Source organism: Microplitis mediator, chromosome 3, assembly GCF_029852145.1.
Source record: "Microplitis mediator isolate UGA2020A chromosome 3, iyMicMedi2.1, whole genome shotgun sequence".
NCBI classification, from domain to species: domain Eukaryota; kingdom Metazoa; phylum Arthropoda; class Insecta; order Hymenoptera; family Braconidae; genus Microplitis; species Microplitis mediator.
In genome coordinates, this window is record NC_079971.1 from 8,860,495 (window position 1) to 8,876,669 (window position 16,175).

The following is a 16,175-nucleotide window of genomic DNA, read 5'->3' on the forward strand; positions in this document are numbered from 1 at the left end:
ACTGGGTTTTGACAAGATTTTTTTTTTAATACATAGAAACTTTTTTTACAACAGCCGAAAAAAAAAAAAATCGATTTTTTTTGGGGCACCTTTGTATACGTATACATACGGCGAAATAATTCAAAAGCGTGGTACCACACGCATGCGTGTGGTATCCTCATTGCAATGAGGAATTTTGATTATATCTCCAGTTAACGTCAACCAACTATATTTTTCGGCTAAGAGTGTCGTCTGGGGAGGAGTTAGGGACAGCCTCGTAATGCGTGTACAGCTGAGAAGGTGAAAAAAATTCTATGACATTTTGTGATGAGACAGCTAGTTTCGCCGGAAAAGTGAAAAGATCTCAAAATTTACTATAAACTTGACTTTAAGCTTAAACAACTTTTGAACAGTTGGATTTATCAATAAATGACATGAGACTTTTTTGTCGAGCGTTCAATTTTCTACAAATCAATTTATTGTTCATAAAAATCCTTTGAGTGGTCGGTGAGCTTGAAAATTCGAAAAAAAAATAATTTTTTTCCCGTGTTATTTAAATGAAAAATAGAAAAACGGATTGAGACAAACCTTAATATCATTAATAAGAGCTCGAATTGGTACCAATATTTTTATTTTCCGGTATACTTTTAATTTTTGAATACCATCAAAAATTTGTTTTTCGTGAAACACTCCAATATACATATTTGTAATTATTCTTTCATCGATAAATAGTACATAAATTTAATCTTACTTCTTTCGTTATTTCACTGACATTCACCATCGGGATCTTCAAATCAGGTAACTTTGGAATTTGATCATTTATGTCATCTAGAATTACGGTGATAACAGTATCGATTGGATTTGTATCTGGAATGAAAATATATTATATTTGTTATCAAACTATATGCAAAACATTAATTTGTTCAATTTGCTCCTCCCTTCACCTAAAACCTGAATTATCGTGTTGGTTGTGGTTTGACGCCACATGTCAATGGGGCAAATTTTTTGAATTCAACTCTGGTTAACGTCCACTTTTGGTCGTCACTTGATTATATTTTTCAACTAAGGGTGTCATCTCAGAAGTAGGTAAGGATGTGCGAAACGTATGTATACTCAAATGGGCGAGGAAATAGTCTCTTGGAAAAAAGGGTAAGGATTTAAAAATATCTAGTTTACTGCTCAGACTATAATTATATATTAAAATAGAATATTCTCAAGTCACTTACATCACTAAAGTCAAAGGATCCTTAAAAGACAAAGTCGTGTTTATAACTTACTTGTGATGCTGTCATGAAGATAATTATCTCTCAACTTTATATTCAAAATATGCGTTTGTAAGCCAAAATCTCTATCAAGAACGTGCCCATCAGCTAAGTTTATCTGAATTAAACCGTCAAATCGGCCTAATTTGAAATATTGCAATGAAACTGAATAATTTGTGTTCATAAGGTATGACACATTATTATAAGGATCTAAAAAAATTCAGAATATTTTAATCAGAAATAGTAAAGTAATAGTAATAGTAACAACGATAATATGATATAAACTGAGTTATCACTCTAAATATCGTACAAGAACGATCATTGTCTCTTGCAAATATTGTTAAAATTTCTTTTCCACTTGGAGATTTTTCTGGAATGTGGACCGTCGATTCAAATTGATCATAAAGAAGATAAGGTATTTCATCATTCATGTCAATAACATATATATCAATCTATAAAATCAATAATGATACAATTTATAAATATTTAGTTTACAAAAAAAAAGTTAGAAAGTGGGTTGTCTTACTCACTATAATTTCTATTTAAATACAGCTTAGTCATATATATTTTTTGCAGTGTATTTTCAGTTGAAATTGAAGGGACATGTATTATCACCTCAATTGTAAATTGGGAAAAATTAACGGAATAATTATGATAAATTGGGATAATCTGCAAATATGTGAATATAGGCCGTGCAGGGGAGATGAACGGAATGACTTGCTTGTTTTTTAGTAAGTGCGACTAGAATATGGAATCGATTACCTTCATACTGTACTTCACAACCGTCTTTTCCTACTTTCCGCAAAGCGTGTTTTGAGTTCTTGTTGAGTGAAGAGAATGCATGATTTGGTCAAAATCGCTAATGAAATTATCTATTTGATGATGGAGTGATATGTTAATGTATGATGTATTGATGTATGTATTATGTATCATATGTATAAAGTATTACTAGTATCTGTATCACACTAATTTTGTTGATTAACATTCATTGTAATGTATTTTGGAGGGCCGCAAGGAGCTATGACTCCATGGCCTTAAAACAATAAATAATAATAATAATAATAATAATAATAATAATAATAATAATAATAATAATAGTTTCTGGCATCGCGGATGCAAAAGGCTGTTATTCTCGGGTCCCTCCGTCTCCTAAGGCAACGAAACTTGGCCTGCTGCGCATGCTGATCATCTTGTTGATGATGCATCGCAGCAGTTACGATTTGGCGCTCAGCTGAGGCCCTCGGTAGAGTCGGACTACCGGGGATAACCCCCTGAGCATTTAACTAAAAAGAAATAATAATAATAATAATAATAATAATAATAATAATAATAATAATAATAATAATAATAATAATAATAATATTTTCCTAAGTTTGAAAAATAAGATTTGCAAACACGTGTATTGAATTTAAAACGTATATCTCCTAAATAACAAGATCGATCCCACTTTCTTAAAACCCTAATTTAAAATTCCGACTGAATCCAATTGGTTACAATTTAAATCCGATAGACTTTCAATCGGAATTCTTTGGTTTCAATCGGAGTTTTTCATCAGGGTATAACTTATAAGTGTTACTGAAATCAAAAATATATACTTGAAGTACAGCAAAATTATCGCCATCACTGGCTGTAACTCTGTAATATAGGTTTTCATATTTTTCAGCGTCTATTGCTTTATCCTTATCAACTTGGATAACCCCAGTTTTATTATTTATTTTAATTAAGTTACTCTCTGTATTATTGATAGGTCTATAATTCAAAAAAATATTTTTCTGAGTAATTTTTTAAAATTCAAAATTGTAAATAATTCATGTTCTGTCAAGATATGATAGAATAATACTCACTCGATAGAATATGAAATTTGATTATAAAGTTGACCATCATCATCAGTAGCAGCAATCGTACCAATAAATTGACCATGTAACTGATTTTCAATCACGCTCATTGTTTCGACATTCTTAAAGACCGGAGCATTATCATTGATGTCAATAATTTTAAGTGTGAGTGAAGCTAAAGTGATAACAAAATCAATTGTGAATAACATGTGTGTGTCTAACAATTCTATCTAAAAGAAAAATTGTGAACATTCGTTAAAGCAAAGAAAATACCGTTGATAGATTTATCATTGTGAACAGTATGAAGGTCAGTAACGACAATGGTCACAAACATAACATCGAATTTTTCATAATCTATTCTTCCTGATGTTTTTAAAACCCCTTCAGCATAACCAGTATGCTCTTTAGAATAATTTGTAAATATATCCAGATGTCTAAATATTATTAAAACTCGTAGTTAATTAATGTTATATTATTTGATACTTACTAAATTACTATTTCGATAATGATTAACAAGGAAGGTATACCATGTGTCTCTCTCCGATTCCGATGAGACTGAGATATGTTATTCTCCATCCAAATTTAAGGGACATGTATTTTTTTTTTGCTGCAGAAAAACATATCTAGGGGGTGAAAACACCCCTCAAAGTTTAGGCTCCAAAAGAGTGTTTTTCAAGTTTTGCATACTTGCAGTTTGAACAATCGAATGGGACCAACGGCATCATTTTCGGTGGGCGAAAAATAATGAAAAGTGCACATGGTGTGATAATAAATAAATAAATAGAAAAACAGTTGTGAGGGTAAAAATTCACAAAACTTTTACTTAAAAGAAACTCTCCAATGGATTTAAATGAAAAAAGTGGCAATCGAAAGAGGGAAAAAATTAGAGGATACGCTGTTTTGGGTTTTCACGATAAATCAAGTTTGGGGGTGAACAACCCTGAGTCCATCTACATTGACCAACGAGAAAACATCAATATTTTTATTAGCATTGGTTAAAATTAATCGAGAATTATTTTTTCTTACATTTTTAGCAGCTAGAACATAATAATAATGTAATTTTTGATATTTTACTTACCTTTTTATTTTTAATTCTCCACGGAAGATTTGCCCAGAAGTCACCCCTGATTTTGCTGCCACTGAAATATGTTATTTTACGAAAAATTCTAAAAGACTATAACTTCAAAAGAGTAGAAAGCAACAGTAGATACGTGTTTTGGTTATATACATATACATATATATATTAAGGTGTTTCAAAAAAAAAAAATTTTTTTTCTTATCGTCTCAAAACTTAGTCTTAGGTATAAAAAAATCGGTCTGTCAGTTGACCCTGCGGGCCAGCTCCAAAACTTCCCGCTGTTTTTGAGCTCAAGAACCTCAAAAACATAATTGTGAATACATTTTCGAGCTCGAAAATACGTTTGTATGGTGTTGTTTTCGAAAAAAACCGTTTTTCATCATTTTTTCTCCAACGATATCTCTCAAACGAATAAACCGATTAAGACGGTTGAGGTGGTAATTGACGCGTTTTATCAAGTTCCAAAGCTGATCAAATTCTGAATTCGATTTATCGAGCCGTTTTCGAGATATTTCAGAAAAAATAAAAAAAATTTTTTTTTTCAATTCTTTCGACAACGGTTTCTCTTGAACAAATGAACCGATTTTGATGGTTGATGTGGCATTCGACGCAGCTTATAAAGCTCTAGCGCCCAGTCCATTTTGGAATCAATTCATCGAGCACATTAAAAGTTATCCGACAAAAATATTTTTGAAAAAATTAAGGTGTCATTCGACGCGGATTGTCAATATCTTGAAGCCGTGAGAAAATTGAGCTTGATCGGTAGGGCTCGTTCAAAGATATTTCAAAAATAAAATTTTTTCAACTGCTTGCGTCAGATTAGTGGTGGGACGCAAGTTCTTCCCGTACCCTATGTAAAGGGCTTCCTCCACTGTTATCTTCGGGTTCCCAACAAGCAATTATCTGCTTGTTCGTCCTCTTCTAGATTTTCTACTTTCCCCAAGCCAGTAATACTCTAATTATTTAAGCCAAATCAAAGTTTAGAGCAGCTTGGGGGGGGGGGGCATTTTGGAGAATTAATTAATGTAACGGGGCTGTTAGGCCCACCTCCGTTTGACGGGAAGCCGATACCTCGCCCTTTTAGGCATACTCGCGCTGCGTGGTCCCTATATGTATAATCAACACCACCATATATCATAAAAGCAAAATATGAACATAAGCTCACATTGGCTTACCCATTAGGCATGCATTGCATGTGAGTGCCTCACCAACAACCACCCCGAGTCCAACCTCATTTGGACCTAAACGCTTCTCCCATTTCAGGAAATAGAAAGACTCAGTTCGAAGTGGGGCTTGTAATGGATCCCCCATGGTACCAGACTTCAGCTCTGGTCAACTGCTTGCATAGATTAGTGATGGGACGTGGGGTCTCCCCATACCCTATGTAAAGGGCATCTCCACTTGTATCTTTCGGGTTCTCAACAAACAATTATCCGCTTGTTCGTCTCCTGCTAGATTTTCTACTTTCCTCAAGCCAGTAGCACACTAATCATTCAAGCCAGATCAAAGTTCAGAGCAGCTTGAGGGGGTCCATCTTGGAGAATTAATTAATGTAACGTGGACCTAAGTCCGCTTCCGCCAACCGGAAGCCGAGGCCTCGCCCTTTTGGGCATACTCGCTTTGCGTAATCCCATCTCTTCCACCCAGACGACACTCTCAGTTAAAACCAAGAGTGGACATTTACCGGGGGTATAATCACAAATCCCCATTGCGTGTGGTATCTAACCACAGCCACCACGAGTCCTACCTCACTCGGCCCCCCACTCCTGCCATCTCAGGAAATAAAGAGACTCTGACCGAAATGGGGCTTGGAAATGGGGCCCCCATGGTACCAGACTTCAGCTCTGGTGAACTGCTTGCATAGATTAGTGGTGGGACGCAAGTTCTCCCCATACCCTATGTAAAGGGCCACTCCACTTGTTTCTTTCGGGTTCCCAACAAGCAATTATCCGCTTGTTTCGAAATCGTCCCCTCTAAGATTTTCTACTTTCCCCAAGCCAGATAGCACACTAATTATTCAAGCCAAATTAAAGTTGGGCGGCTTGGGGGGTGTCCATCTTGGAGAATTAATTAATGTAACGTGGACCTAAGTCCGCCTCCGCCGACCGGAAGCCGAGACCTCACCCTTTTGGGCATACTCGCGTTGCGTAATCCCATCTTTTCCACACTTAAGCGACACTCTCGGCCGGAGCCAAGAGTGGACATTTACCGGAGGTATAATCAAAAATCCTCATTACGTGTGGTATCTAACCACAGCCACTACGAGTCCTACCTCACTTGGGCCCACAGCACTCCTCCCATCTCAAGAAATAGAGAGACTCTGGTCGAAGTGGGGCTTGGAATGGGCCCCCCATAGTACCAATTCTGTATTGGTCGACATACCACTTGGTCAAGAGGGGACGTGGCACTCTTTCCCCTGCCTCCCGAAGAAGACACCCAATTTAGTTTTCATTCATACCCATACTTCACACATTCTCCACACATTCTTTTACACATTCTTTACACATTCTCCCACACATTCCCACACACATTCTCACACGCATTCTCACACACATTCTTCACCATTCTTTGCACATTTTTTTACACATTCTCACACTCACCTAACTTCGGACCAACACCCGAGATGCACAGAGTCCTCACAAATCGTGAGTTCTGTGCACCTATGCCCAGATGCTCCGACAACACCTGGGTGGGTGCCAGTTGAACCGCGGTCTAGTACTCCTCTCCTCCTTCCTCTCTGTGTTGGAACTGGCTACTGAGCTTCTGGTGGAGACAATCCTTGCTGAAACCATTAAAGACTTTAAAGGAATTTGGGGTGACAAGAACACGCCCGATTTGTGGCCACTTCGCGTCCCACCCTTCTATGCTCTGGAGCACCTCACGCTGAGGCTCGAACTCGGTGCATTTTAGCAGTAAGTGCTGAACGGTATCCCACCCTTTGTTGCATTGTGGGCATTTGCGGTCCTTTGCGAGTCCGTACTTGAAGAGTCTATCCTTAAAACAGCCATGACCGGTTAACATCTGGGTAAGCCAGAAGTTAGGACTGATGTGTTTGCTCGCTAGACGTTCAGTAACGTCTGGGAAGAAGTTAAATGTCATACGTCCGTCGTCCGTTGTGGACCACTGTTCTTGCCATCTGCGAATGGTTTCTTTTCTAAGGGAGACAAGGCCTTCTTCGTCATCTGGCTGCACGGTCACGGTTCCAAGGGTTGCCTGTTTGCCAGTACGAAGATTGTAACGGGCGCAACGTTCATCAATCACAAGCTGAATGGGCACTGCCCCTGCAACTACACAAAGTCCCTCATACGATGCCGTCTTGTATGAACACGTCATCGTAATCAGGGCTCGACGTTGCAGGGCCCTAAGAGCCTTCCATTCCTCCACTCCACATAGGTCACTCCAGCCTGCTGCCGCATAAGTGACAACGGGCAGGAAGTAGCCCTTGTAGATGGTGGACATAGCCGGAAAGCGCAGTCCCCATTCAGTCCGTGCGAGACGGCGTAAACGACCAAAAGTTTTGTCTAATTTCGCGCGCCTTGTCTTTATGTGTGTTGTTGGTTTGAGGTCCTGGTCGAAGTGTACCCCTAAGTATCTAACGCTCTTTTTGAAAGCTATTTTTGTTTTACCTATTACGATTTTCGGTGGCTTTGAATCATACTTGGGCTTTTTGTCCATCTTGGAGAGCAGCGTTTTCCAGGGGTCTTGTTGAGATGACGCGTTTGGGAAGACGGTAGATTCACCAGCAGTGACAGACGGAGTATTCATACCGCCGTTATCCACCATGGCAGGAAGGGATGAGTAGGATCTCACTAACTTAGATGGGGGAGAAATCTTAAGTGTCGAAGATGATGCCAAAGAGACAGCATTGGATTTCTTGAGATTAGCTCTGCTGAAATAGTCCAAGATAGACGGTGATGAAGAACGAAACTGCTAAGCCGTTCAATGTTACATGTCCGTCCCTTGAAGCACCTGGAGACGTTGGTGCTGCAACAATGAACCGAAGTATCTACAGAGGACTCGGGAGCTGCTGGAAATTTTGCGCTTGAAACTCTCACAAAACTCAAAACACTTGAGTTAGCGGCAATGCTGCCCTTTGATGGAATCGGTTGTAGCTCAGTTGGCGGAATGTACTTTGGTGACAAGTTACCGAAAGTAGTAGGTTCAGAGCCGCTGAGCATAATAATAATAATAGTACTGAAGAAGCCAAACGAACCTAGAAGTTGGAAATCACGTTTATAAAATAAATGAAGCCACAAAATTCAGCAAGCGCTATGATTTTAAAACGCTATGTAAAACCAACGAGTAGCCAAAAATCCTTACCATGGGATGAATCTAAAAATAAAAAAAACCCAATAAAATTGAAAAATAACGTAAAACACAAAGTGCACAGATAGACACGTCCGCACGGTAGAAGCACTCTTATTGAATCCCGTTAAAATATCTTTTGAACGAGTATTCAGAAAAATTTCAAAATTTACTAGTAAGGCTATTTTGAAGGGTACTAAAACATGTCACAGAATTAAGAAAATTAAAAAAATAATTTTTTTCGAACCGTCCGATTTGGCGGGGAAATCCCCATATTCATTTCACACCATAGCACGTATCTATTATTGCTTTCTACTCTTTTCAAGTTATAGTCTTTTAGAATTTTTCGTAGAATAATATATTTCAGTGGCAGCAAAGTCAGGGGTGACTACCTGGCAAATCTTCCATGTAAAATTAAAAATAAAAAGGTGAGTAGAATATAAAAAAATAATACTACGATTATGTCCTAGCTGCTAAAAATGTATAAGAAAATAATTCTCGATGAATTAAAACTGACGCTAATAAAAATATTCATCACTCCTTGTTGGCCAATGTAGATGGACTCATGAGTTGTTTACCTCCTAAACTTGATTTTTCAGGGAAACCCAAAAAGACGTATTCTCTAATTTTTTTTTTCTGTTTCGATCGCCGTTTGTTTCGTTTAAATCCAATGGATAGTTTCTTTTAAATAAAAGTTTTGTGAATTTCAACCTTTATAACTTTTGTTCTATTTATTTATTTATTCTAACACCAATTGTACTTTTCATTATTTTCGTCCACCCCCCCCCCCTTAAAATGATGCCGTCGGTCTCATTTGATTGTTCGAACTGGAAGTATGCGAAACTTGAAAAATACCCCTCTGAAGCCTAAACTTTGAGGGGTGGTTTCACCCGCTAAATATGTTTTACCGCAGCTAAAAAAAAATTAGTGTCTTTTAGATTTTGACGGAGAGCAAAATATCTCAGTCATATCGAAATCGGAGGGAAACACTTGGGGTACCTTCTTTGTAAGGAGTAACTATGAGTAATTCTCTCATTTTATAAATTATAAATGGATGTTGAATGCATCTGAAAACTTACCCACGATAGTAACTTTGATTAACAATAATGCTACTTTTGAAAGCTGATGTGCTATCCCAATCGATACTAAAAACTAACTTGGCATCACTATCTGGATCAATAGCCTGAATAACAGTATCGATTTTCATATTATTTGATTCTTCTTCCAATGATGGAATTTGTTTTGGCTGCCATAAGTATATTTATTTTTGAGTTGTTGTAAGACAATCGTACATTACTCATACTTATCAATTTAACATGAAAAATTTTGTACCAAGTAAAGTGTTGGTGGAACATCATTGATATCGATCACATGTAAAATTAATGTCCCATAAGCCATGTGGTTAGCTAAATCAGTAGCAGTTATTTGGAGCACAATGGTAGGTATTGCTTCGTAATCTAAAGCGCCATCTATAGCAGTCATGATTTTTCCCGTTTCTTCGTTAATTTTGAGTCCACTATGTCCAACCAATGAATGCCTGGTTGATTGAATGTTTTCAATCAGTATTGAAATTGCATTTCATAAATGTTCAGAATATTTGTTGAATAATGATTAGATTGAAGCTTACTTGACGCTATCGCCAAAATCTCGATCAGTAGCTAGCATCGTGCAAATATAATGATCTTTTTCTACGTCTTCAGGAAGCGATACTATAAGAGTGTTATTTGTAAAAGTTGGTATTTCATCATTCACATCTATTAAATTAATAGAAACAGTTCTTTTTCCAATGTGACTTTGATTAGCTACTTCTATTGCTTGTATCTAAAATCAAATAATAAAAAGAAAAACTGATGTTGCCTTCGATCAAAAAATCATTGAGACAGTTTAAATTGAATGATTTAATGACAGTTGAATATATGTGATCAAATGTGCCAATGTTTCAAAGTGAAATTAAAAGGCTTCACGGTCGGAAATCATAATGACCATATGGCATGAAATTGACACTTATTTTTGAGATAAGATAAAACTGACAACAGTCATGGTCTAATTCAAAGACACGCAATTGTCTGATCAGATGTTTAGTTAATCGCAGTTTTAATATCAAGATCAAGGCCTAATATTGCGTCGCGACGAAACTCAAACAGAACTGATACATTGCAAGTTCCATTTGCACGCACAAATGCATATTTTTAATTCTTTTATTGTAACAGGATGTAGACTTTCTTAGACTAGTAAGCCTTTAATTCTGTGCCTATTTAGACAGTCGATCTGAAAGAGTAAACTTCAATCGTGCGTCGGAGCTGACACACACACATTTTTTTTGTTCGAAACACGATTTCTAATAAAAATTTCACAAAATATCTTACCTCAATCTGAATATTTCTCCAATTTTCATCTTCATAATCCAATAATGATGCATTAATAACTGAGATTGTAAAATTACTACTTTGATAACCACTATTCGGAACAATTAAAAAAGCTGAATGCCAGTTATATGAAGAGTTATCAATCATATGTACAGAATACTGGGCCTTTTCCGCCTACAAAATCAAGATATTATTCATATTATTCGAAGTTTTTGCCCAATCCCAGTGAACACATGACCTTATTTTGACGTCATACGTAGATCATAGAAATGTCACGGCATCTGATGTAAATTTGATGTCAATCTGACGTTCTACACTAATGGAAAAAATTAAAGGATCAAAAAAAAATTCTAAATTTTTAGGCGATTTTCAACAGGCTCTAACTTTGAGAGAAATGGTCGTACAAGAAAAGAAAAAAAAGGAAATTGTAGCTCCAAGTGTCTACTTTTTGGAATAGAACTTTAAAATTTTTTAGCGTCAGCAGTATTTGAGTAATCTTAGAAAAACCAACGACAAAAAAATTTTCAAATTTTTTTAATTTTTTTTTTTTTTTGGTCTCCGGGCGTGGAAAAAATTATTTTTGCTTAACCACTATGAGGATCAGATACCTTCATTATTCAGCTTTAATTTACTTTTTTATGGGCCTTGATACGTCCACTTCTCGCCGAGATATCGGTCTTCAAATGGAAAAGGATCCTTTTGTCTTTGATTATCGATATCTCAGAAACCAATGATCGCACAGAAAGTTAATGGTGGGTTTTAAAAACTTGAATAAATTCCCTTCAATGATTAGTCATTGCTTTTTCGAAAAAAAAAATTTTTCCTATCGTCAGAGGAATTTAAAAATGCAACAAAAAAAGGGCTTTTTGTGGTTTTTTAGAAAATCAAGCTCTGAAACGAAAATATTGTGGAAATCGATAATGTTGACTGTGCATTTTACAGTTCAATATGTCCACGAAAACCCTACAGAAAGCCAGATTAATCCAACCAGCCGTTTTTTTGTTGCATTTATAAATTCATCTGACGATAGGAAAAATTTTTTTTTTCGAAAAAGCAATGACTAATCATTGAAGGGAATTTATTCAAGTTTTTAAAACCCACCATTAACTTTCTGTGCGATCATTGGTTTCTGAGATATCGATAATCAAAGACAAAAGGATCCTTTTCCATTTGAAGACCGATATCTCGGCGAGAAGTGGACGTATCAAGGTCCATAAAAAAAGAAATTAAAGCTGAATAATGAAGGTATCTGATCCTCATAGTGGTTAAGCAAAAATAATTTTTTCCACGCCCGGAGACCAAAAAAAAAAAAAAATTAAAAAAATTTGAAAATTTTTTTGTCGTTGGTTTTTCTAAGATTACTCAAATACTGCTGACGCTAAAAAATTTTAAAGTTCTATTCCAAAAAGTAGACACTTGGAGCTACAATTTCCTTTTTTTTCTTTTCTTGTACGACCATTTCTCTCAAAGTTAGAGCCTGTTGAAAATCGCCTAAAAATTTAGAATTTTTTTTTGATCCTTTAATTTTTTCCATTAGTGTACATGACTTTAATATGATGTAAAGCTTGTGACATCATATTGATGTAAACATGACTCTTGTATGACGTCAGAGTTATGACTTATGTATTACGTACGTTTGACATAAAATCTACATCACATTATTACGTAGTAATAAAGTCATTACCGTATATCACAATGACGTAATTTTAAAATCATACATTTATGTCAGTAGCAAAGTCACGGTTATACGTAATATGGATGTCACTCAAATGATATCTTTACATCAGTGAAGTCAGTATTTTACGCAATGCTCATGTAATTTCCAAGTCATTCCGAAAATGTGTAAATATGTAGAAATAACAATTAAACGTCGAACATTTTTGAGGCCAAAATAATCGATAAACTCGATAATAGATTATTCAAAAGTTTTAGATTACATCATTAGCGTGATCATAAAAAAATTAATTTTATTTTTTTAAATGATATATCGAAAATATCATTCATGATGACAAAGAAAATGTAACGACAGTTTGAACTCTTTTGGTTTTATGATTCTAAAGTTTAGTATCACAATTTTTCAATCGATTAAATTTCATACAATTTTGTGGAATTATTTAATATTTCGCAAAATTTTATATAAGATTTTTTAAATTTCACATCACAATAAAAAATTAAAAAATTCGATGAAACTTAATGAAATTTTAAACAACTATCATCGAGGCCGACAAATATTGTTTCTATAAATTTTCATATAAGTTCATAAAGTTTTTTTAAATTTTGTAAAAATCCTTCACAAAAATTTATGAACATTGTCTTTTCCGGCATTTCACTCTAAATACATCAATTAAGCACGAGATTTGAACTCCCGTGATGTGGACCAGTGAGCAACGTTCAGGACTACCAGCCAAGAGGAGCCGTGTTCGAACCCAGCAGACGCCCAGGATTTTTTCATCATTAAAGGTTATCTAATCTTGTTTCTGAATTCACAATGCGTTCGCGCGGTAATAATCAAATCAAAAATTCGGTATTTCATTTTTTTTTTTCACAAAAATATATTTTCTGAATTGATAATTTTGACATCACCCATGTGTCATATTGACGTCATAGGATGTCACACAGACATAACATTTACGTCACGTATACGTCATTAGTTTTACATCATAATCTTACGTAAAAAAGTGTGAAATAATGAGTCACACCTGACTCATTTGTGACTTATATCTTACGTAAATGATGACATAGCGTAACGTCACTCTGATGTCAAATTTACGTCAATGTGTTTACTGGGAATAACCCCGTCAAGAATCTTTTTTTTTGTATTAGTGAGCTAGCTGACTGAAACAAACAATCACTTGTATTACAGTTTAAAAGTTTTTATGTCCACTAAGTGTTGACTTTTACTATCATCGGACTATTGACCACCGGTGTGTCATGGCCATTGATTATTGATGTTTATTTTATTTTACTTAAGGAGGATAGCCACTGTGAGGATCGAAAAAAATAGGTGATTTTCGGGAATTTTTTTGACTGGAATAATAAAGGAATTTAGAGATCGGGTTTTCTTTTGTTTTATGAAGTATACATTGAAGATGATTCTCCTAAATTTTTATTAAAAAATATTATGTTGTTACAAAGTTATAAGCATTTTTGTGGAGCATCAAAAAAATTTCCCCCACTACGATGTCATCTCTAACTCAAAAACGGATTATCAGAAACAAATAAACCAAACGGCGTTGTAATCTGTATGCATGTGGTTATCCTTCCGCGTAGGAGATTTTGAAAATTTGGATTTGAAAAATAATGGCGACATATTAAAAATTTTTTCTTTTTTTTTCTCATTTTTTTGGATTTAAACAGCCCTAAAAAATTTTGAAAATCAAAATATTCAAAATCTTTTACGTGCAACTTTAGCTACTGAATAGACAAATTCGAAAAAAAAAACGAAGTTGCGAATCAGTTCATATTTATGAAAATTACAAATGCCACCAGTTCAAAAAAAGTGGTTTTGAGAAAAACGCGTTTAAAGTTTTTAGTCGATGCAACGGTCAGTTGACGTGCTGTCACAAAAATGACTACAATTTGAAAAATATTAGGAATCTTCATGTAAAACACTAGATACATATTTTTGTACATATAAACTTTGATTTAATAAAAAAAAAAAAAATTTTTTTTTTTAAATTTCACAGTGGCTATCCCCCTTAATTTTCGCACACGTTGACGTTTTGTTATACCTACGAATTAAATTCGTTGACGTTGTTGGAACTCTTATCAGCAACAATTCGGTTTCAACGATTCGAAGTTCATTTATTATAAGTAATTAGCAAATTAATTATGTTCATTAAGAAATAAACATTCGATTAAATTAAAAAAGTTATTTTTTTCATTTGTTATATATAACTTCAATGATATGAGAGAAAAAAAACTATGTCTTTTTTTGAATGTTGTTTCACACACCACTTGCACCAGAATAACTGGTACAAAAATGTATTTAAAAAAAAAAAAAATAAGTGTGTTAAATTTTTTTAAATGATTTTTTTTTACTTTTTAATTTTACCAAAAAAAAATGTTTGTATAAATTTTAACAATCATATATTTTTAAGATATTTTTCAACCGGTCATTGAGAATAGGTTTCGAAATTACAACTTACCAAATCAGGATCTTCAATTACAATGGATTGCCCAAAATCTAATGACATGTAAGTTTCTTCTTTGATATCTACTGAAAGGATTTCGGGTCGTATTTCAGGTGAATGATCATTTATGTCTTCAACAATCACAATAATCGTTGCAGTTATGGATGAAAAAGTGTCATTTTTTTCATAAGCAGTTATGTTAAACTTGAAAACATCTTTTTTTAGAATATCCCGATCGATAGGATTAATTTTGATTACTCCAGTTGATTTATCAACTATAAAATAATCTTCTGTATCTGAAATAAAATAACTGAACTGTTAGAATATTACAATCCATGCATAATAATTACCTTAATTCTATTAAATATGAAAGCCAAGACCAGCATAAAAAGCATTTGTTTGAAATTCTAGAGAAATATGCGATTAAATTAATAGTTCAGATTTCCAAAATTTTATCTGAACAATTGGAGTGTGCCAGCCACACAAGAACTTGAAAAATGTTTTATGTAATAATATTATAAAATCGATCATATTCTTAACGAAGTGAAATCGTTCAATTAATACATTTACATGGACTTATAATAGTGATTTCAGATAGTCAAAGCAGTGTTATTTAGTCATATGACTACTACGTGACTACGTGGAAATGACGCTAACTAATAGTGAACGGTGTATACTATGTTCAGTATTTCTATGATGAAAAAGATATTATAAAACCAGTATATTAAGAGCGTTTATGTTCTTATCGTTGATTCGTTTCGAGAGATTCGGAGAGAAAAAACACTAAGCGATTGCCAAAATTGTAATATGAATGAAAAAAGCTTACACTCGTAAATGAAATCATCCGCAGTCAGATATTTGTAAATAGCCATAGATGCCCTGATCAAGCCATATATATGACCTTGTATAGTATCTAAGATAGAGTGAATCGATAGTGCACGGTTAGATATGATTATACATTACTACATATGTTCACATATGGTCTTCTATAACTATACATAAAATCATTTAGAAACTTTACATGCCTCTATTTGACTTTATCGTCATTTATGATTATCGCTATAAATAGCTATATATGATTCTGTATAGTTATATATGGATTCATTTTAAAACTAGATATGTCCATATGTGATCTTATATGCTCTAACCAAGCCATGTATCACTGAATACGATAGGTAAGATGTGTGAAAATTGAATGTGCTATTTTATATATAATT

The 16,175-nt window shown here is 34.5% G+C and overlaps 1 protein-coding gene across 7 annotated transcripts in view; it reads right to left on the reverse strand.

Annotated features, from left to right (window-relative positions):
• The window catches only part of LOC130664906 (protocadherin Fat 4-like), a 160,240-nt gene that overhangs the window by 130,473 nt on the left and 13,592 nt on the right, over positions 1 to 16,175 (reverse strand). For all 7 annotated transcript variants that reach the window (XR_008989482.1, XR_008989480.1, XR_008989481.1 and 4 more), the window contains exons 8-18: positions 14,974 to 15,254; positions 10,826 to 10,999; positions 10,087 to 10,280; positions 9,792 to 9,996; positions 9,539 to 9,705; positions 3,350 to 3,510; positions 3,086 to 3,251; positions 2,837 to 2,990; positions 1,552 to 1,693; positions 1,257 to 1,451; positions 731 to 846 (exon numbers count right to left, since the gene is read on the reverse strand). Coding sequence is in view for 4 of the 7 variants with exons in the window: in XM_057465089.1 (XP_057321072.1) it covers positions 731 to 846; positions 1,257 to 1,451; positions 1,552 to 1,693; positions 2,837 to 2,990; positions 3,086 to 3,251; positions 3,350 to 3,510; positions 9,539 to 9,705; positions 9,792 to 9,996; positions 10,087 to 10,280; positions 10,826 to 10,999; positions 14,974 to 15,254 (1,955 nt within the window). In the remaining 3 variants the exon portion in view is untranslated. The remainder of the gene's footprint in view (positions 1 to 730; positions 847 to 1,256; positions 1,452 to 1,551; positions 1,694 to 2,836; positions 2,991 to 3,085; positions 3,252 to 3,349; positions 3,511 to 9,538; positions 9,706 to 9,791; positions 9,997 to 10,086; positions 10,281 to 10,825; positions 11,000 to 14,973; positions 15,255 to 16,175) is intronic.